This window comes from Chelmon rostratus, chromosome 2, assembly GCF_017976325.1.
Source record: "Chelmon rostratus isolate fCheRos1 chromosome 2, fCheRos1.pri, whole genome shotgun sequence".
Lineage (NCBI taxonomy): Eukaryota > Metazoa > Chordata > Actinopteri > Chaetodontiformes > Chaetodontidae > Chelmon > Chelmon rostratus.
The window spans coordinates 17,964,366-17,986,664 of NC_055659.1; the positions used below are offsets into that span (position 1 = coordinate 17,964,366).

Sequence of the window (22,299 nt, forward strand, 5' to 3'; positions counted from 1 at the left end):
CTGACTGAACTGTCAAACATAAACCATAGAGCATCAAGTAGGATCGTGCCTCACATCGTTACTCTTAAGTTTAAGGTGGGTCTGTCCTCCTGGTGCCGGACTGTCCCCCTCGGATATCGCGGTCGATCGAAGTGTCGCTACGCTGCGGTGTTAGCACTGGTGTTGCCGGGGAGGTAGCTGGAGGTGGAGGCGGAGTGCAGCCTGTTGGGACGGACGGTGGCAGATAGAAGACGCAGCTGTCACATGCTGGATGAGCGGAGGCTCGAAGCTGAAGTGGAGGATGAGGAATTGAGCAGATGAATATATTTTGTCAAATGGGAAACCCTGTTGACTGAAAACAGCGAAACCGTCGCTATTGTTATAAATCAGAGGCTTTTAAAGTTGTTCTCCGCGCGGACGCATCGTTGGAACTGGAGCACGTTCGGCCGTTTGAACTGCGTTACCGGGGAGACAGACGGTAGTTAAGTGGAGAAAGCGACGGCGGTCCAGTGGAAGCAAGCGCGGTCAGTAATTGTAAAGAGTTAAAGCCTACCCAGGAGAATAAAACCAACAGGGCAATTAAATCCCACGGAGTTCAGGAGGACATCATCAGAAGACGAGGATCAAGGCAGCATGGTAAGTTTTGGGCCTGATAGGGGGCATGTTAGCTAACATGCGACAACCTGTTTGCGTCCTTCATCCCGTTTCGTGCTGTCTGAAGCTCGACCAAGCAAGCTTTACTCTCTTATAGCAAGTTAACTTTAAGCTTTACTTCAATCAGAGTTCGCGCTCTGAACCATGGCTGTTACTATTTCCATGGACACTTAATGATTTACTGTCAACCTGTCAAATTAGGTGAGAGTTAAGTGTGTAAAGAAAGGCCGGTTCTGACTGGTCTGCTAGTAAACTTAAGCTAGTTAGCCAAATGCAGGTATTTAAGGTGTCGCTATTCAAAATATGATGGACGTCGAAACATTAAACACTCCTAACCTATTAGCACGTGTCAGAGAACATGTTGAATAAGAGAATACTGTGACATTTCGCTCCATTACAATTTGTACTAAACGTATAATTTAATCCCTTTACGCTGCATGTGTAGCAACTAACGTTACTACACGTGATATGCGTTAAACGTTAGCTGTTACACAACTGCGGCTGAATGGCTATCAAAGAGTTCCGTGATAAAGGTCATGGCTAGAAGTTAAACCACGGAGTCGTCAGATTTTAAAGATTACGACGGGGATGATTTATCAATTAACCACGTATGCTTCATGTCCAGAATCAGTTCTATTTGGTCGAACTTAAAGGGCAACGAATGTCGTCCCCTGTTTGAAGTTGCATGGGCACGTCGGCACCATGTGCTCTTTTCTTCCCGATCGCCCGGCCCCTCTGCCTCACTACAAAACCAGAGCCACTGAATTGTAAGCACAAACTGTATATCATCAGACAGGACCGCCTGAAAGGTTTTGAGATTTATTTTCATAGACCGGTATAGCGTCAATAACCGAAGCACAGTCGAGGTTTTGTGGTGGATGACAGGTCAGAATGCCTTGTTCAAGTCACGCTGAAGCTCAGAGGTGGATTTGCGCCATGTATGGTTACATGTGACCGTTCGAGAGGCGGGGCAAGAGCGATAACGAAGCCAATGAAAACTCAGACTCAAGGTTTGTTTGTGAGTGGGAGGCTGAGGCCTTGCTAAGACGAAGTGGATTAAAGGACCCTGGATAAACTAGCTTCATTCACTGGTTTGACTATGATATATTGGAGTAACGGAGTCAGTTCTGAATGTTGTGCCGGGATATTTTGAGGTATGATGTTCAGTATGAACACTTCAAAAGGTGTGTGAATGGCTTGCAACATGTAAAAATAAATTACTTACCTATTGCATGCATATATATATATTGGTAAAATTGTGAGGCAGATATTGTTTTTGTTGAGTGACTGATATTAAGCAAGCAATCTAGTTTGTCATTACCTGTGTTCTGGAAGGCACGCACATAAACTGTGATTCTCAAGAGGCTTGTGTATTTGATCAGTTGGTCTATGTAGTAGGAACATGCTTTTGTAAAGATACTGTATTTGCCAACTAGCTTATACACTGCACCACCTGGCAATTTCACACTACATAACTATACACACGAGATTTAAAAAATATCAACAGAAAGTTATTCTCCCTCCACAACTCCACCAGTCTAGCCTACAAATCCTGGCTCCAATTTTGGAAACTAAAAATGGCTTTTCATACCATTTTTTTCTAATGACTTAAGACTTATGCATGTGTGAACTCAGTTACAGGGCACGTGACTCCATGCATTGCATCTCAACTTGTAAAATCTCACTGTTTAAAAACAAGATGATCAAAACATTGCTTTCCTGCTCTAACTAATATTGTTCTTGCTGTAAGGAATGTACCCTAAACTATTTTCTGTAGCTCACAGTATATTATACTCATGCAGGTTACCACAAAAGGGGCAGGTCTGAACCCCAACGCTAAAGTGTGGCAAGCGATCCCTGCCCATGAGAATGACATTCCAGAAGAGACAGAGGACTCTCCTTGGTCGTTGACCTACCCTCCTCCCGCTGAGATGACCGATGGTATGAGCTTATTCAGCTCTGCGTGCAGAAAATGTTTTCTATCTTGAGTTTGTCTGTTTTCACCTCAACTAAATTCATCATTAATGTAGACAAAACTGCTGTCTCTTCTGCACTAGTACAGCACTAAAGTATGGTGATAGAGTCTGACACATATAGACATGTAGAGTGTTTAAGCATTACCAAGATAATTACAGATAGACGTGTCATTTGAGGAAATCATTGTAACTCTGTCCTCAGGGTTGCGCAGCAAAGATGAAGCATAACAAAGCTTGTTTAGAGTATTAGATGTGTAAACATGACAGTTGTTTCACAACCATTTTGTTACTGCTTGCCTCCTCTATCTTAGGTAATGTAGACGTTCCCTCTTCAGGGGGAAAAGGATATGATGCTGAATATCCTGACAGCACTGCTGACTATGCTCCCGTACCCACAGAGGGCATTGTGAATGGCACTGACCACCCTGACTTGAGCTATTTAGTCTTTGACCCACAATGCGAGTCAGCCATAGACTGTGATGTTTCGAAGGAACAACCTATGTCTGAGGAGAGCCTAAGAGACCATTTGAAGAAACAGCTTGAGTTCTGCTTTTCTAGGTGAGTAGTGTCAAAGTCCCTCTTTTAAAACCACAACTTACAACTGTTTGCAGTGTTAATTCCTGTTTTGTTTAGGAATTAAACCTGTCAACAGAAACCTTTTTGGATGGATTTGTTTTTTTTGTTTTTTTAATACCGATATTTGCCCTTGTATATTTTATTGCGCTCCCTGGAGCATATGTACTGCGTGTGTGTGTATGTACAGCTTCTAGAACAGCATCGGTAATGAATACTTGAACTGCATAGAATGAGCTATTTTTTATCAATATAGTGTATTTTATCATGAACTGCATTAATTTAAGGAAATGGATCTCTAGTTTGGTTGAATTAATTCACTGAAATCAGGAGAGGAGTGAAAGAGAGGGCAGGTATAAGAGAAGCAGCAAGGGGAAAAGGCAGCTAGAGCAGAAATATTTTCACATCTTCATCAGGAATTATTTCAACTGGACATCATAACAGGAGAGCCTGAATAATGGTGGACTTAAACAGATTTTCTTGGTAAACTGCTAATTATCAGATAATGGCAATCCTGCTCCCAGTTAGCGCTGACAAAGCAACTGGTAGTTGTGATGTAGCTTCCATTTGTGAGAGCTGTCCAGCAGTTGGCAAGCAGAGGTAGCTTGTCTGCCCCAGCTAGCTTGACTTTTAGCTCATCCTTCTTCTCCTTAAAGTATTTTTCAATGTGTGAAGTCACAGTGGCTCGATGGCATAACCCTACTCGAGCTCAAGGTACCAAATTAGCTCTTTGAAACCCTCGCCCTCTACCACACTGATTGGCAGCTGAATGAATGAATCACCACACCCCTTCATATGTTACAGTGATTGACCATTAAGGTCTGAAGCAAATCATGTATGACAAATAGAAGAATTGATTCAATCTAGTTTTTCTTCAGAGGTTCTAATGTTATGAGATATTAGTCTTCAGAATAATTTCTTAAACATGACAGACTCAGTAGAAAAGGTGTAGATCAAAGACCTTTTCACTGATGTTTTCAGTCCAATGTTGTTATGGGTGTTTGCAGAGAGAACCTGTCTAAGGACCTGTACCTGATATCCCAGATGGACAGTGACCAGTTTGTTCCCATCTGGACCATTGCATGCATGGAGGACATCAAAGCCCTTACCACGGACATGGACCTTATTCTGGATGTGCTGCGAGGTACCATTGCTGCCATTCTCTCTGTATTTGTGTGAAATACTCACAGATTCACCTGACACTTAAGTTTACAGACTGACTCCACATAAAATGTTATATGCTGTATGTAAAACTTTAAATACTTTTTGTAACATAAGTGGAATGGGGTTTGTGTGAGCAATGCATATCTTAAATGAAGGATCTCCTACCATTGGTAATTGTGCAGGTTCCCAGGTCCCATTTAAAAAGGTGGCCACCAAAAAATGAGAATAAGAAACTGAAACACTGAATAATTATTTCAAATAGCAAAGGCCATACACAAAGTATGTGAGGCGGTCACCTAGTAAAGTGTTCACAACAGATGAGACATGTCATGGTCCACTAGAGTCACCACTAACAATTAAATGTATTAAATGAGTCAATGCTAAGATACCCACAACATGATGTTGCCACCACAGTGGATTTCCGCCGATGGCCTATTGTGTCAGAGCTGCCTGTATAAAATGAGGAGCAGTTGACACTTCCCAGTTTTGCTAACTGTTTTCTCATAGCTTACCAGTCAATAAGTGTTTGCAATGCATGTTTTTTTTATTCTAGTTCTCCTGAACATAGTTTGATTGTGTTGATAAGGACACTGAGAAAGAGAGAGAGAGCCATTGAGAGCCAGGGGCATTTTCCCCAAGCTGTGTGTAGCTGTGCTAGGGACCATCAAGCTTCTTCCAGATGATGGAACAACTTATACTCAGGTTTTGTGTTTATTACAGCCTCTCCCATGGTGCAAGTTGATGAAACTGGAGAAAAGGTTCGGCCAAACCACAGTCGCTGCATCATTATTCTGAGAGAGGTGGCAGAGACTACACCGGTTGAGGTAAGGAAGGGCCATACTGCATACTAAGCCCAGTCATCCATAACACCCACCATCTCACTGTACAGTTGAGGTGCTGCCACATGCTTGTGCTTGCTTGCACCATAATTAGACAAAGCTGCTGACAAGTTGGTTATAGACAGTGACGCAGTGCCTGCCTCACTGCATTCTGATGTTAAAACTTTGTGGGTTAATTTGTTGCTCACAGCGTGTTATCACTGAGCCTGCAGGGTGGGGAAATGTTTATGGCTGTATTAGACTCAGAATTTTGTCAGTTGAATCGGATTTGGCTGTTCAATACAAAGACTCGACTATTCCTTTTTTCTTCTTCTTTTTTTTTTCAGTACCAAACTTAACTCTTATCTCATGCCAAATGAGTCTCATGTTTTATTTGTGATGTGAAAACATCAGATTTCCCCAAAGTCAAAGAAAGTAAAAGTGTGCATCCTGTTCATAGTGTAGTTAAAAAAGCCCAGCACACCACGGAGTTTCTCTCCTGCCGGTTTGCTGGCAGTGCTGTCAGCCAAAGAATCCATCACACTGGACGGTAGAAAGGAGGTTGCACCACCGTCTGGTTCAAAAGTGGTTGACTGATTTCACTGAGAGTCATGACCGGACCAAAGAGCAGAGCAGCCTGACTCACACCGTCCGGCATAAGGCTAGCCTCCATTTCTGTCACCCTTCTCTGATTCCATTGCAGTTAGTTTAGTGGTTTGTGGTCATTTTAAGACTAGGTTTGAAAAGTTTACGGCTGCCATGCTGAAGCTAAAAAACCCCCCAAAAGTGTATCGATTCGACTGATGTGTGAAAAATGTGAGTGGACTTTGGGACTTCTCGACTGATGACTTAAATCATCCGCTTGTCGGGGGCAGCCCTAGAGATATTGTTTGAGTTCAGTGTTGGAAGCAGAAATGTTTAATGAGTGCCTCGCATCTCTTTCACAGGAAGTAGAGGCTCTTTTTAAGAGTGAAAACTGCCCAAAATTGTTAAGTGCTGAGTTTGCACACAACAGCAACTGGTACATAACATTTCAGTCAGATATGGATGCACAACAGGTAAGTCTCCACATTGATAACCACATGGCTTATTTTTTATCAGTTAGCTGTAGAATCCTAAAGTTAAAATAAAGTAGCATTTTTAGAATACTGCTTATTTTACATTAGCATGCCAGATATTATTTTCTATCTATTCTAACGTCGAAAATTTACAGTATAACTAGTCTTTAGTTTTGGCTGTCACTTGCTGTTGTTATTTTAAACCAAAGGTGACTTCTATGACCTTGGCGCATTTGCAAGATTTGAATTTTTCTTTATGACAATGGTCTGTTCACTCTGTTAAATGCACTATTTATGGGGAAAATGCCATCAATAAATTGTGTGACTTACAACAACAACTCCTTCTTAGTATGTGCAAGTGACAACTTTACAGTTATAAGCTCTGAACATGACAGTCGTGCTCTGGGGTTGAGGGGACAGGCGAACTTATTTTTAGATTTGAAATGAAACAACATGCATTTTGCAGTATTGTGAGTATTTGGTTCTTTTCTTTTTTGTCCTCAGGCTTTCAGGTACCTAAGAGAGGAAGTGAAAATGTTCCAGGGGAAACCAATCATGGTGAGTTCTGTCACTGAAATGCATCACCAGTAATTGACTTCTGTAAGTAAGTCACAACTTAGTATGCTGCTATGTCAAGTTTTTATCTCAGGCTGGATCACTCCTTCTTATTGGTTCAAATTTAGACAGTATTATGGAGCCCAGCATGTGTTACACAAGACTAGTTGTGTTGTCAGCTGCCACGTCACTACTCTCTACAGTGCTCCCTGCAGTATTTGGCTAAGCCGTAGCGTTAGGAGTGACCTTGGGATTTGTGTGAACAGAGACTTGATAAGCAAGGAGGTGTGTGTCAGAACTGCCACACACCCATATCTCCAGACAGTTTGATTGCCCTTCTTATCACAATGTGACATTTACCTTTCTACATTCCAGGTTTCTCCTTTTTTTTAGCTGGACTTTGATTTGACCTTGCTGTCTTTTTTTTCTCCCCTGATAAATTAAATGAGGCTATGATGTAATGGTTCTGTCTAAACCCCAGTGATGATCAGTATCGCGCTTGGAAGGACCCATAGGCACTGTGGCTGGCTTGGAGGAACTTTTCATCTGTAGCTCTCTGTCAGTCTGTTGTATCTCTGTGTCTACGCTCTCCCTGTACTCTGTCCTCCTCATCTCCCTTTGCCCTCCCACTATTCCCTTTCCTTCCCCATTTCTTTCCCCTAGTCAGTGCAGTGTTTTATGGCCTAATGACCGTGGAATTATGAGATCTGAGGGGACTAAAGGACAATAGACAGAGCTATAGTGCTACTTATCATAGGTACAGTAGAGGTGTCAAAGCCTCACTCCTAGCAAACATTCCTGATTCTCTTCTTCCTTTCCCTCCCCAGGCTCGCATTAAGGCCATTAACACATTCTTTGGTAAAAACGGCTTCCGCAGTGTGGACTCAAGTGTGTACAGTCAGCATGTCCAACCACAGGCTCAGTATGGCTCCCCAGTGTACATGCAGCAGGTGTACAGCCCTCAGCAGCAGTACCCTGTGTACCCTGTGGTGTCTCCCTCCTGGAATCCTTCACTCATGCCTTACTTTGAAACACCACTGGTGAGAACCTCAGTGTATTGTTCAGAATGTCTCTTAAAGAATAGAAATGTATATATCCTTTTTGACCAGAAGAATGTAGGTTTGACACCATCAAAATTTAATTGTGTCAAGGTGGTCATAGCAGTGTCTGTTGCAGTTAGTATCCTCAGCGTCAGTACATACAGATGTATAGTTCACATTTTTCTGGAGCTGTCTAATTTCATTTCTTACTGCTGCTGTGATATCCAGGCACCTTTCCCAAATGGTGGATTCATGAGTGGATACAGCAGTCCTGGGAGCTACGAAGGAAATCGAAACACGCATCGACACATGAACAGGAACCGGTAGGTCCAAGTCACGATGACATGATAGCTTTCTCACTCATAGTAATGCTTTCCAGCCTGAGGCCCGATTTACACTTCTGTTGTTGAATCTGCGTACCCTACACCAGAGCCTGACAAGCACTTCCCTAGAAATTTAACTACACGTTACTGTGACGCAGGCTGTACCAACTGTGATTGGTTTTGTCGGTTTGTTTTCAACCTGAAGCTAAAACTCGACTGATGATTGCCAGTCTCTGAGAAACGTTGGTTTCAGACAACAAACCAAATTGTCTTTATCTAAAATGCAATTACTTGTCCATGTTTCTCACTGGCTGGACAGGCGCAAAAAAGTCTCCTGCTGCTGCCTCAGTCAGTTAAATGGTCGTACACACCATCTCCTCCAACATCTTCTCTCCTTTCTGCGCTGTGATAATTTTAGTAAAATTAACTGTTGTTCCAAATTCAGTAGCCCTGATTCCAACATAATCTGCTCTATTTCCGCTGCCATTGTTTGAAGTACACATAGGCAGTACGTGTAGTGTTTCTGCCCCTAGAGTCAGTGCAGAAGTATAAAACAACCTTTAATGACCTTTAATGAAATGTATATCACATTTGGAGCACTTTTATGGGACATTAGATTGCCTCTTCCCTCTCACAGTCTCTACCTAATTTGCAGAAAGATGGCACATGTATTAGAGGATATGATTTATATCACTTTAAAGAAATTACAAATGCTCTTGACATTATGTTGATCACATATACAGCCACCAAAGTTAAAAAACGCTGAAATTATATATTAAATCTCCTTAATACGTTTAAGGTATTTGAGTTGTGCAGGTTTAGATGTCTTTGTTTGAATTTGGTTCAGGTTTGGAAGAATTTTGATACAGATACAGATTATTTTCCATTCAAGAAAAACACAAAGCAAATTTGTCACAAAAACTTTTTACAGTTGAGAATACTTGTGTGCTAACCTAAGGAATAAGTACAGTAACGGGTAGGTCTGACCTGTGTCAGTCACTTATGCTTTTCAGAGGCATAAAAAAGCAACCATGGGCTGCTAATCCTGATCAGACTGTTTCATAGGACGGTCACAATCTTTTAATCTGTTTACCCTCTCTTATTGTTAAAGTATCATGGCAGAGCTGACTTTCAGTAGTAACAAATGTGTGTCCTTTGGGTGTGCCCAGAAACCATGTTAAGGGTCACCCCCGGCCTGGGGACGTACTCCCTTCTTCCTCTCTGGTTCTGGGGACCCTGATGGATGGCCTGTCTGGTCCCTTGAGTCCACAGCCCCTCCAGACATCAGTGGCACCCACTGACACCACTTCAGCGACAGTCTCCTTCAGCATTAAAGACACTTCACTAAATGGATATATGAGCTTGGCTGGACGGGGCAGGTCAGTGAATAGTAACTGGCTTATTAAAACTATGGAGATGAAGATTTACAACCAAGTTTGACAGGCAAATGCGTATTTATGCATGTGTCATATGTTATGAATAGTTTTCTAATGTAAATTACCTGTCCTCATTGTAGGAGAGGTGGCCACAGAGGCATGAGGAGGAAAAGAGAAGATGAACATATGGTCAGAACATTTCCTTTGTTACACCCCCCCCAAAAAATTTTTTTTCTATACTTCTATACAGTTTGAGTTCTCCCCATCAATAAAGTTCTCTGTTAGCATGACATTTTTGTGGTAAGCTTCTTATGGTGTTTCTTATCTTACGTTTGACTTAAAATGTCATGAAAATTACAGAGGCCTGTCACTGTGATGGAGGCTAAGGTACCACCTCCACCAAAGTTTGACCTGGCAGCTTCCAATTTTCCTCCATTGCCGGGATCTACTGTCAGTATACAGGGAGAAACTACGCCAGAGATGCGCCTTTCTGATGTTGTACGTGGCCTAAAAGTGGCCAACAAGGTAGATATCGCATCCTCTTTGATAACTTCTACTCTGGTTACTCTTGTAAGCAACATTTATGTTATGATTATATAAATGTTCATCATTATTTTAAATCCTTGATTATTTCAGTCTGTCAGCCAAGAGGTTAACATCTCAGAAGATGCTGTGACCAGACCTGATTCTCTGGCCCTGGTTGCTAAACCTGCTCCTGTGACATCGCAGACAGTGGCACAACCAGTCTCAAAGTAATGTTTACTTCAAGCTAATAAAAAAGTCAGCAAATAAGAACGTCATACATGTGGAAAAAGACTCACCTTTTACTTTTTTTGTCGATTTAGTGTGCCTGCTCCAGTAAAGGAAGAGGATAAAGCTGAACCTCCTATTCCAAAGGGAACAATGTCATCGTCCATGCGTGATGCATCGCAAATGGCCATTGAACACGCCCCTTCCACGTGTAGCCAGTCTGTCTCTACAGAAACCCCTTTCTCATCTCCCCCAACTCCAACTTCAGAGCTGGTAAGGCCTGCCTTTCTCACAGCAATATCAGCTTATAGCTCCCTGTGGATTTATGTCATTCCAAGACCCCCTTAGACTGTGCTTTCTTCATTGTAGCAAATTACAATGAGCCATGGAAGTATTGATATAAAACTTGTATGATATTCAATTGAAAGTCTCTCTGCTAAGTATCAAATATGCAGGTTGTCCACTGGGTTTTATAAGTTTGTAGCTTGCTCCATTTGGGGAGGATGGCAGCTGTAGTCGGCTGGGATTCTCAGCCAGTTTCAATGGATTCCAGTTGTGTGCTAGAGTAGAGGCAAAAAGCAGGTCAAATATATACAAACATCTGAAGAAACTTCTCACACTACGACTGCTGTATAACCTCTGCCATTGAGCTTCTGCCAGTGTGCTAATGATGGAGAATTTTACTATTTTGGATCATATAGTCCTCAAGTGACCTCCCCTTTGTCTTTAACATGTGATTTTTGTTTTCTTGATAATTTATTCTTCTTCTTGATTTTTAATTTTCACTCATTCTATAACCAGGCATCAAGGAAGCTCAGTTATGCAGAGGTGTGCCAGAGGCTGGCCAAGGACCCACCACCAGCACAGCCGTCCTCTCCCTCCCCCCCTGCCTCGCCACCCAGCCAACCCCTGCAAGAGCTCAAGGTCAACAGGGTTGAGGAGCCTCGGCCCAACTCCAAGCGCACTACAGACAAACCAGAGAAATCCGGAGACAACCGCCCTCCTCGTCAACCATTACGCTCCTTCAGAGGGGCAAATGGCCAAGTTAAATTTGGAGGTGCAGGGCTGAAAATTCGGGAGCATCAGAGAGGCCTGAATACTGGCAAACTGTTTTCCCCACAGCGGGGAGCCAGACGCAGTGGCAAAGAACAGAACATTCCCCCAAGGTCACCAAAATAACTCAAGAAAAAGGAACCCACAAAACATGAACTAAAACAAAGAAAAACAATATATATGTAAATATATAATATATGTAAATAGACAGATGAATATATTCACTTGACATATTTTGTCAAATAATCTCTTAATATTGTTGCAGAAACATTGCAACATTGTTGCTAAAATTCTTTGGAAAGACTAAGTAGGTATCCCTTTTATGAAAATGCATTTAGTCTGCTGCAGAGTGGCAGGCTTTTGGGGTGATAAAACATACTTAAAGCAATGCCACCATGATGTTATCAAACGTTGCCTCCATAAATGGGCTAAATCTGTAGCATGTTTGTACATTTATGTATGTGTTGGAGAGTGTGAGAAGGAGAAAGAGGGACCTTATTACTTTCATAGTCTAACATTTCGCAAGTGTTGTCAACAACCAAAATGACAATAAGGTCTATTTGATTTCTTTCTGACTGGTTATTGCTGCCATATGACTCATCTTGAGCTCTTTTATTATATGTGTTTTACATTGAAATCAAGGATATATGACTACTTATGAAATGAAAGCTGTTGAATCCATGGCAGAATAATAGAAGCAGCAAGTACATCATTCACTACAGAAGGTTTGGGTTTTGATTTTGATTGTGGAATTTTGTTCTACAAATGATGCTGATGAATACTAAGTTGCATGTATGCAGAACGTTGCGTCTCGTAGTGATTATGATCCAGTGTTTTGCCAGTAGTTGTGTCATTTGAAATGAAACGTGTATTGGAGTAGATGTGTTTTTTTTTGTAGATTTCATTTCTGGCTTTTGGTCTCACTCACCAGTTAAAAGCAGTAGGTCAAATTCAGAGGATCACCACTAATCATAGTGATGTAGGATGTGTATGGGCGTGTACTTTCAGTTTCAGGGAAGTTCTTTGACTGGGATCGTGGATCTTGGAAAAATCAGCTGTACTTCATTGGTGACTAGCATCTGCATGTGAATTCTTAAAGCATATTGGATGATCTGAGGAACCTCTGAGGCAGAAATTGGCTTTTCGACTGCAATAGAAATTGTTGTGACTATATGATAGTTGAAGCCTTGGCCAGTGTCTCAACTTGATCACCTGCAGCATCTGTTTTGACTAGGTACATAAGTCTTTAGATGGATGTAGTCCTTGTGGCATAAAACCACTTATGAGCTTGATTTTGTAAATGTCCATATGTAGTAGCTTTCCTAGACTATGTGTATATACAGATTTATTTTTGATTTGGGTTGTCAATGTACTTGTTTTCCTGCTGTTTAACTCTTTATTCATTTGAAATATTTTTCTTTTCATGGTATTCAGTGTTTCTTTAGTATTTGTTAAAAATGTGTGTTGACTGACCCGAGAGAAGATACTTGGTTATTGACAACTGAATTGGATACTGATCTATACGGCCACTCTACAATGAGTAGAACATGCCTGTACCTGTAGTGGTGTGAACTGAAATGCACTATCCTTTGATCTCAAGGATTTGAATGATTACAGAAGTAAGAAATGGAAAGGTTGCACAGAAATGCTTAGTTTGTGCTTAAATGTGTTTCATTTTTGTGTTGTCATTTCATCTGAATAGTCTGTAGTGTTGCACATGGAAATGACCAACAGATGGGTGAAGATAAAGAATAACAGATTTTCAGGATTAGGGGATAAAACATTTCGCCTTAGATAAATGTGCGAATCCTCCACTTGTAGGGAATTAACATCATTGTGAAGTATTTGTAATCAGTAGTTTGCAGTACTTGTGTGTATATATATATATATATGTATTCATGTGTATGTGTATATATATGTGTATATATACACATATGTAGGTATACTGTATGTTTGTGTGTGTACATGTATGCTTTGTCTAAACTTGTGTGTAGGAGAGAAAGGGTTAATTGTCTCAAACCAAACCTACAGTGCCTTATCAGTGTTTCATTTCAGTATAGAGAGAATTTGAGTTCATATATTTGTCACACTGAACAAGGCTGGTTAGTTAGTCATCAAAATCCAACATGATCAATTAATGACACCGAGAGACACCAGATCCTCTTCAGTGTAACTCTCAGTTTGATATAGGTGCAGCTGCAAGGTTGGGGATGGTTAGAGTGGAGCTTTTTGTGTGTGTGCATGCTTGTTTGTCCATTATCTGCGTATGATACAGTTTATTTTGTTAGCTTGTCAATGCAATTTCAGTCTTATATCAGAATTCTGCTTATGACTTTCACAATCAATGGGATTGCAATTTTCAGCTAAGTACACACTGGTTTATGAAGTGAATATTTTATTGATGTATGACAATAAAGATTTATTTTCACAATTGCATCCTATACTTTGTATACCTTTGCACAAGATAATGTTAATGCACCTGATGCAATTGCATTTTTCAGACAGTGAATGTGAATAAGTTATTAGGCACCTCAAATATGTGACCTGTTGATGTTCTTCTGTTTAAACTTGGCATTTGTTCTAGTCGGCACAATTCACAGGACAGTGACAGACATAGGCAGTCTCAATATGTTGGCACTAGAAAGGATTTGCTAAAGGATTTTCCATGTCATTTGCCAAGAAGCCATCCGGAAATAACCTTAAATATTATGTAACTTTTGTGGGCATTTATGTCTTAGAATTTTCAGTGAGTGCATTCAGGACATTTCATTGATGCGTGACACTGACAACGGAATACAATGTATATAGATATAAAGTAAAGGTGGCATAGCGCAAAAATAAGAGGATATTAAAAAAAATCTGTTTAATATAATTGCATTGGACATCGCGTTTACGTTTTTTGCCCGATGTCAATCCTCTTATGTAATACTGTGCTACGTTCAAGCTCTCGCGGTGTTTTGCAAATGGAAGTGTCAGAGTGTCAACAACGGCCAGGCAGCAGCACAGCAGCACTGTCCGGAGCAGGGAGGGGGGAGTGAAGACGCTCTTTAAACATCGGGTGAGTTTAGTCACATTTCGCATCATCTAGCGTGAAATCTGATGTTTTGGCGAAATACAGCCAGTCAGTGTTTCTGAAGCATGTGATGTTTCCATTCGGCTGTAGCTTAGTTTATGAGCACAGCTATGTTTAGCATTAGCGTGCTAACGTAGACGTTGGCTAGAACTTGCGGATCTATTAGTGTGAACTCACAAGGTAAGCTAAACGAAGCTTCGAAGCAGTTAGCATTAGCTTAGCTAGCTATGTTATGACTGGTAGCTACACTTAAATGTTCACTTTGTGAGGCGTATCTTAGCGTCTGTTACCTGTAATTAGTTTTCATGATGTTTGCCTCCACGTTTGTTATAATGACAGGGCTGTCAGGTTTCGGAAACATAACGTTTTTGCTTGGTTAGCGATAAGGTTATGTTAGCTTAAGGCCCATCTCTCATAAAGTCAGAGTTAGCCAAAGAATTGGCTGTTTAGGTTTAGGTTAACGTATCCACAGCCCGTAACCTAAGCCACCTAGCTAGCTTCTTAGCCGAACGACCTCGACAGCGATAGCCAGCTAGCACCAATGCCTTGATGACATCGTATAGTACGTTGCATGGTAGCTTGCTATGGCTCTGCCGCCTCATCGTCCCCATTTAACGCCAACAGTTAGTCCTCGACCGACTCCGATGCAAATGTTACAAACAGGCCGACAATCTTCGGCGTAATTGCCTCCTAACCAATTGTCAGAGGGATATGTGTCACCATGTTTTTCTGTGTTCTTGGTGGCAGGTGGGCGCATGCAATTAATGGCGCTAAACAGACCCGTATCGTTCTTCTCAACAGGTCCATGACATACATGTCATGCCGCAAGTTAAACACAATCAAACATGCCTAAATAAGAGACAGTTACGCTTGAATATTTTCTAGTCAACCAGTTGCCTTTGGGTAATCGTTGTCAATAGCCTAAAGCTAGTATAGATCACTTAAAAAGTTACACCATTGAAATATTCAGTAGCATTCAACCACTACCAGTAAAATATTGTGTCTTAGTAATTTCAGCATCAGCTATTTGAGTGCCTCCAAATGCATAAATGAAAAGCCAATAACATGTTGCTCTGTTTTTGCTCTCTTTTGCAGAACATTTGTCCGAGATGGGGGATGATCGACCTTTTGTATGCACTGCCCCTGGATGTGGGCAGGTATGATTTCTCAATGCATTAATTCATATGCATTTTTACATAACATTCTCTTATCGCCTTTTTTGTCATCTCTGATCATCCAGCTCAGTAATTTGAAACAAATCCTCGCCTCTTTCTCATTATTACATGGGCTCACTGCATTTTACCTTACATCTAAATTTAAATTTACAGCAACTTTACTGTTACAGTACTGTACAAATGGCAAAATAGTTAGACAATGTTGAAACATAAACACCCTACCTCTCTGCTGACACCTACACAGACCTTAGGTCTATTATTCATCTCACATCATCTATAATGAAATTAATTTGATTAATTCATTGTCATTTGTCAGCAGCACATTAGACACACTGATGCCACACTTTATATTCTTTACTTCAACACTAAACTAATGTATTTTTCTTATCTGTTGTGTTGCTTTTTGCAGAGATTCACAAATGAAGACCACCTGTCAGTCCACAAACACAAGCATGAAATGACATTAAAGTTTGGTCCTGCCAGAACAGACTCTGTGATCATCGCAGGTAATCACATGACATTGACTTAAGTATTGTGATGTATGTTGGGAAGGAGATATTTCTTTCCTGCAACCTCCTCGACTACTGTAACCAAGAAAACCAAACATTTGTTTATTTATTCCAGACCAGACCCCAACACCCACACGTTTTCTGAAGAACTGTGAGGAGGTTGGGCTATTCAATGAACTGGCCAGCTCCTTTGAACAAGAGTTTTGTAAAGCACATGAAGACGAGCAAAGGACAAAACACCCGGTGAGAAAGTGGATGAATGTATGTGTTGAACTTGTGGCACACTTGTTATTTTCCTCGGGTTGTCAGATAAAAATTATTACTGTGCGATCATTTTAGATAATCCAAAATGCTATATTCACCTTCTCTGTTCTCAGGCTGCACCTTTACAAACACCATCTGAAGTGAAAAATGAGAATGAGGGTCCTTTACAAGTTGATTCTTCTTCTCCCGGAAGTCCAGATTCCTCTTCCAGCATGTCAGATGACAGTAGAGACTCAAGGGTGAGAGGCAAGGTACAATGCATTGCCACAAACTGCTTTTGTGTGGTCAGCAAGCTGTTTTACAGATTTGCTCTTAAGGCTGATGCCATGTGGACATCAACAACTAGTTTCCTGTTAATGCAAGCAAAATACAGTCATGAATAGAAAATAAATTATATTGTTCAATTTGTCAACAGGATGTTCTCACAAAGCCTGTGGCAAACTCTGCCCCCACTCCAACCATTGTGCGTCCAGGTTCTCTTCCTCTTCACCTGAGTAATGACCCACTTCACCCGACTCTGCCATCTCCAACATCTGTCATCACACAAGCTCCACCTTCCAACAGACAGCTTGGGTAAACAACAGTGTTTTCCTTTGTTTGCATCTCTTGATATTTGTAGGCCTAGAGTGGTATTTACAAAACATCATAAAATTGAAGTATTGCCTGGGAAAATGTTCAAAAAATGAATTCACCTCAGCAACTGCCAAGCAACTAACTCAGTAACTATTGCTCACCGTAAACCAGTAACTGTGTTATAGCAAGAGAGCATATTCAAGAAACACAAGGTCGTTCATAGCAACTTGCACTCAGCCACTTTGAAAATACATTTTCTAACTTCTAATCCTTTGTCCCTGTGTCAGTTGTTCTGTTATCTGTCAGTATGTGTCAATCATGTTAGAAAAAAACACTTTTGAGAAGGTGCATGTTAAAATTCAATATTTTCAAAGGAGCATTTTTGAGGTATAATTTATTTATTTCTCCACCATTCTCTACTTCCTGATCAACAAACACAGGTGGGACAGGTGTGGGTGGAGGCTAACAGTCCTTTACAACTCTTTGTTTCTGCACTTCTACAGAGACTCGCCAAGTTATGCCTCCTTTTGAGTGATCAAATCTGATGCCTCGTCCACAAATATTATTGCTCTACAGTAACTGCCCTTTCATTGGGACTTTAGAGGTTAGGTGCTAGCACTTATGGAGAGGGAGTGTTCAATGGCAAAATAAATTACTTAAATTAACCCGTCTCTCATACTGTATTTTGTCAATGGGAGCAGAATGGAGCAACAGCCATTAACAAATATCTGATTTTCATCAACAGCTCCCCAACAAGCTCTTATCCACTGGTGAGGCACCTCCCCAATGGGCAGACAGTCTCTCTCCTGCCCAGTCCTGTGCAGATGACCTCAGTTATATCTGTAAGTCATTTTAAAAACTTTGAAAATAAATGTAACCAATGATGCTTTTTAAATTATTTCTTTAATTTACCATATACCATCTCACTTTCTCTCTTTGTTCTGTCACTCTGTTTCTGTGGGTATTTATTACGATGTGGAGCTTGCGAGGCCAGTTAACTCAGTGCCTAACATCCCTGGGATTCCAGGGCCTCCAGTTGGCGGGGCCAGCAGTGGGTCATCCTCCCCGTCTGGGTATAGTCTGCACTCTGAGACCAAGATGGTGAGATCATCAGTGCAAAACAATGTGTTCATTTAAATAAACTTTTTTTTTTGTTACATTTGTTTAAAAAAAAATTACACTCTAAATGTGTTGTATGATATGTGAGCTTAACATTATATGACCTACATTGAGGGTTGTCTGTGTGTCTTCGTAGCGGCTGAAAGCAGCTCTAACTCATCAGGGCACAGCAGCACAAGATGGGGCTGCAGGATCCATCCCTGCTGTCCCCCAGCGGCAAGAACAAAGCCACCAACCATCTCAAAACTCTGATGCACCGTCACCTGCCCAGCCCCAGGTAACACACATCCTGCATAAGCCTCCACACAGATCCTAACCAGAACCAGACACATAAGCCTACAGTAAAGAAAAACCTTTTATTGACATGAATGTATAGAACAGTGACACAGGACGGCACACAGCGCTGATGTGCAGACGCTGTGCGCTGAGGTTCAGGAGCAGAAATCACATTAACCATGTTTGATTAATATTTTAATTGGCCTGTTATTTAGCATATATTCATATTTTTTCATTGTTCAGTGAAATAGTCATTTTATTATTCAGGTTGACAGCTGACTGCACGCGCCAGTAAAAGGATGACGGCACACAGAGAGCGGAACGCCCTTCACACTTTTACCGCTGTTACTTTGGCCACGCCCCCTGACTTCGATAGCCATAATTAACCAATATTGATCCATATAAAAGGCGGATCAGATTATAAGGCGCACTGTCGGTTTTTGAGAAAATTAAAGGCTTTTAGGTGTGCCTTATAGTCCGGAAAATACGGTACTTGAGTTTTTCATTGGTCTTTGTTTCAAGCATAGATTTCACACACAAAAGTGTTAATGGTACCACCAGCAAAGGTGTTCATGTGTGCCCCTTTGTGCAACACTGTTTCTGAGCCAACACAAATATACACTGAAACACTTATTATGTGACGTTTATTCATTTTTAGGAAAAGCTGATTTCAAATCATCTTTGTGACCAGATTTTTCTGTAATTCAGCATGGACATGCACTCAGGGCATGCATGTAGCCTAAAAGTATTCACTGCCTTCCTCCTCCTCACTCCCCAGGTGTCCCCTGCTCAGCCAACAGGAGGCCGGCGGCGGCGGGCTACAGAGATGGACCCTGACGAGAGGAGGCAGCGTTTTCTGGAGAGAAATCGCGCCGCTGCCTCCCGCTGCAGGCAAAAACGAAAGCTGTGGGTCAACTCTCTGGAGAAGAAGGCTGATGATCTCGCAAACATGAATGCCTCCCTGACAGTGAGTTTTCCATTTCCCTGTCACTCCAGAGTTGTATCAGGAACTCAGACGTGCTCACAGATGGGTCTCTTTGAAAATATGACAAGACGAGGCATGTTGGAAATGATTTGTGTGTGTTTTGTGTTGCCAATAGAATGAAGTAACTCTACTGAGGAATGAGGTGGCGCAGCTGAAGCAGCTCCTCCTGGCCCACAAAGACTGCCCTGTCACCGTTATGCAGAAAAAGGCAGCTTTCTTAGGTAACCATTTATGGTCAAGAACTGACCAACGAGCTTCCTGCTCTGTATCACTTCTGTTGTCAGGATCCATCTATCATTTCATCCATCTAATGTATTCTTTTTGCCCGCTCACCTCTCTAAGGGTGAATGTGTCTGTCTCTGTCTCTAGCTGCAGGAGGAGAGGAAACCTCTAGGGATACTTCAACTGAAGCCATCGGCTCCCCGGCGGCAGTAATCCAGCACGGGCCGTCACCCCCCGCCTCGGCCTCCAGTCCAGGGGCCACCATCAACGGGCTTAGCGTCCGCGCTGCAGAGGCGGTGGCTATGTCAGTCTTGGCCGGCATGGGGTCGGGCCAGCCGGGAGGGATTGTCATGGCGACGCAGTCACAGTCAGCCCCAAGATGATGTGCTGACGTGGGTAGCCAGTATAAACTCGAGTGGCATTTGGAGGCCGGACTGGTGCAAAGCGTTTGAAAAGAGGGACCTGCCCTCTATCCCCACCCCAGACTAAGATACTCTCCTCCCCTCACAGCCAATGATAATCACACAAAGACACGGCGCAGTGCCTCCATCAACCCTCCAGTCAGCAGGCTCCCTGTTCAGAGAAGCTTCATCGCTCTCTGTATGTAAATATGAATAACATGTCGGACACTCACTCTGCTGGGTTTGGGGTCATTTCTTGTTCATTTATGACAGTTGTAACAGATTTTAGATTGGGGTGAAAAAAATGAATGAAAATGTCCAAATCATGTATCATTTATTTTCATTTCACTTAAAAATGCAGCTTCAGTCCAACTTTGTCCCCACACACTGGCCGTGATAAGGTTGGTTGCTTTCCAGGCTGACATTTTTTCTTGTATTTTTAATTTGTAGGAAAAGAATTTTATGCCTGATACTGGTCATTGACATCACATTTTGCTGATGCATTGAAAACATGGTGAGAGATTGGCTGGCAGATTGCAGTAAACGGCAGCCTGGAAAGAGTTTCTTCTTCTTTACTTTTCAACCTGTCCTTTGGTTTTCTGTCTGTGTTTCCTTTCTGAGTTAATTCTCCTTAAATACACATGATGGTTTAGTCAGCCGGGTGCATAACAAACCAAATTGTAGATGTGTACACAGTTTACCCTGTGAGTGTGTGCCTGACTTTTTTACCACCCTTTCTAAGCCATTTGAATGGATGTCATTACATTAGTCGTGTATGTATCAAATCCTATTGACTGCATGGATTACTCAAGGCTGAAGAATACCACTGTTCGTTTGTGCTTCATCGTACTATCACTGTTTGTTTTGCTTTTCTTCTATTTTATAACATGAAATTATTGATGCATAAATTGTCCTTGTTATGTAAGGATTCCATCCTCAACCCTAATGTAACACACTTGAAATGGTTAGCTTTAGACGGCCTTTAAATGATAATCAGACTTAATTTTAATAATTTACCCTGCCATTTAAGTTGAGGAAAGAGTAGTGCAATATATTTTTCTATTGAATATCAATGTTCATGCGTTTAGCTGACATGTATAGTCCAGCCACTGAGAGGGGTTTGGTCTATTTCAGTTGAAAGCTACAGTTATGAGGTGTCAAGAGAAAATGTGAAGATGAGTATTCTTGAATGAATGAGATTGGTGATTAGTGTACATCTGTCGAGAATTACAGTTGTCCTAGTCTTTTATCATGAAGTAGAGTTCAGACTTGTGCAAGGTGCTTCTTTTGAAATTTAAGTTTTAAAATGCAAATTATTTTGTACCGCATTGTACTTCCAAGACTATCATGTTGGTTTTTTCCCTTGTCACTCTTTTTTTATAACGTCATTGTTTTAAGATGTTTATTTTTCTCTATGGAAATGTTAGGCTTTTTCCATTGTGTGATAGTATGTCCCTTTATTTTGTTTAAGAGGATAGATGTCTTTTACATGTTTAACAGAGGTTGAACCACGCGAAAAAAAATGTCTCGAAGATTTCTGTATGGAGTGAGTTTGTCGAATACTCAGGCCTCAAGATGGGAAAAATTACTTGTGTATAGTCTCAACTAATGAATAAGTTGTCTCGGGCAAATAATAAAATAAATTAATGAAAAAGAAAAGCTCATCTGCATTGCCTCTCATGTATTACTGTTACAATTGAGTCACAGAGCTAAGTATCCATTATCCCAAAAAAATAGCCAGTGATCTTTGAAAAACCCAGAAGATTGTTGTGAATCTTTTTTCTATTGGCTGATTCCCATTAGGGGTCGCGACAGGTGATCATATTTCCATCTCCTTGGCAAAGTAGGACCTAATTCAGCATGGAAATCTGATTTTATTATCCACATTTGATTTGGTATAGGCCTTTTACACCAGAGGCCTTTCTGACTCAGCTCTATCCATTGATCTGGGCTTGGGAGTGGCTATTGTGCATGTTCTGGCTTGTGCATCCCCAGTGACTGGGGATTCTATAATGTATGTCCAAAATCCTGTAGGCTGTCATAATCAATATTTATAGATCAAAAATGGATCATATGATTGCTTGTGTGTAACAACAGTGATGAATTCCAAGAATTATTAGTAACTCTGCCGTTCCCTTCAGCTCTGTGATGCGTTTTAGTGACTTTCAGCTCATTGTTTTGTTCCACACAACTTTATGATTTTGGTTCAGTCTCACTGCTGGCAGGCAGATGTTTTCAGTAAAAAAATATCTCTAAAAATCCAACATACACAAAACTTCCCACACCAACCAGCAAAAAGAGTTAGTGATTATCCGGTAAACATAGTAGAGCTTTTAGAGAGCCAGATATTTCTTTTAGGAGTTACTGAATAGTATAGAGAGGA

The 22,299-nt window shown here is 41.3% G+C and overlaps 2 protein-coding genes across 6 annotated transcripts; both read left to right on the forward strand.

The window, feature by feature from the left end:
• The first annotated feature begins 40 nt into the window (after positions 1–40).
• Positions 41–13,755, forward strand: larp4ab (La ribonucleoprotein 4Ab). Its single transcript, XM_041950471.1, has 15 exons — positions 41–615; positions 2,436–2,574; positions 2,921–3,167; positions 4,190–4,326; positions 5,067–5,170; positions 6,112–6,222; positions 6,727–6,780; positions 7,605–7,817; positions 8,046–8,140; positions 9,310–9,519; positions 9,657–9,705; positions 9,877–10,041; positions 10,153–10,268; positions 10,362–10,539; positions 11,068–13,755. The coding sequence occupies exons 1-15, from the start codon at positions 613–615 to the stop codon at positions 11,443–11,445; spliced, it is 2,199 nt and encodes a 732-aa protein (XP_041806405.1). The 5' UTR covers positions 41–612; the 3' UTR covers positions 11,446–13,755.
• A 528-nt stretch (positions 13,756–14,283) lies between these two features.
• On the forward strand, positions 14,284–21,554 carry atf7b (activating transcription factor 7b). Of its 5 annotated transcripts, XM_041951014.1 has the most exons (12): positions 14,284–14,377; positions 15,488–15,549; positions 15,977–16,073; positions 16,192–16,337; positions 16,454–16,591; positions 16,756–16,913; positions 17,659–17,755; positions 17,895–18,014; positions 18,169–18,309; positions 19,087–19,275; positions 19,409–19,514; positions 19,663–21,554. In XM_041951014.1, exons 2-12 carry the CDS (start codon positions 15,502–15,504, stop codon positions 19,896–19,898), a joined length of 1,476 nt encoding a protein of 491 aa, XP_041806948.1. In that variant the 5' UTR covers positions 14,284–14,377; positions 15,488–15,501; the 3' UTR covers positions 19,899–21,554. The 5 variants fall into 5 exon arrangements, with proteins under 5 accessions (XP_041806948.1, XP_041806924.1, XP_041806933.1 ...); XM_041950990.1 differs by lacking the exon at positions 14,284–14,377 and having other exon boundaries at positions 16,454–16,579; XM_041950999.1 differs by lacking the exon at positions 14,284–14,377 and having other exon boundaries at positions 16,192–16,319.
• Positions 21,555–22,299: the final 745 nt, after the last annotated feature.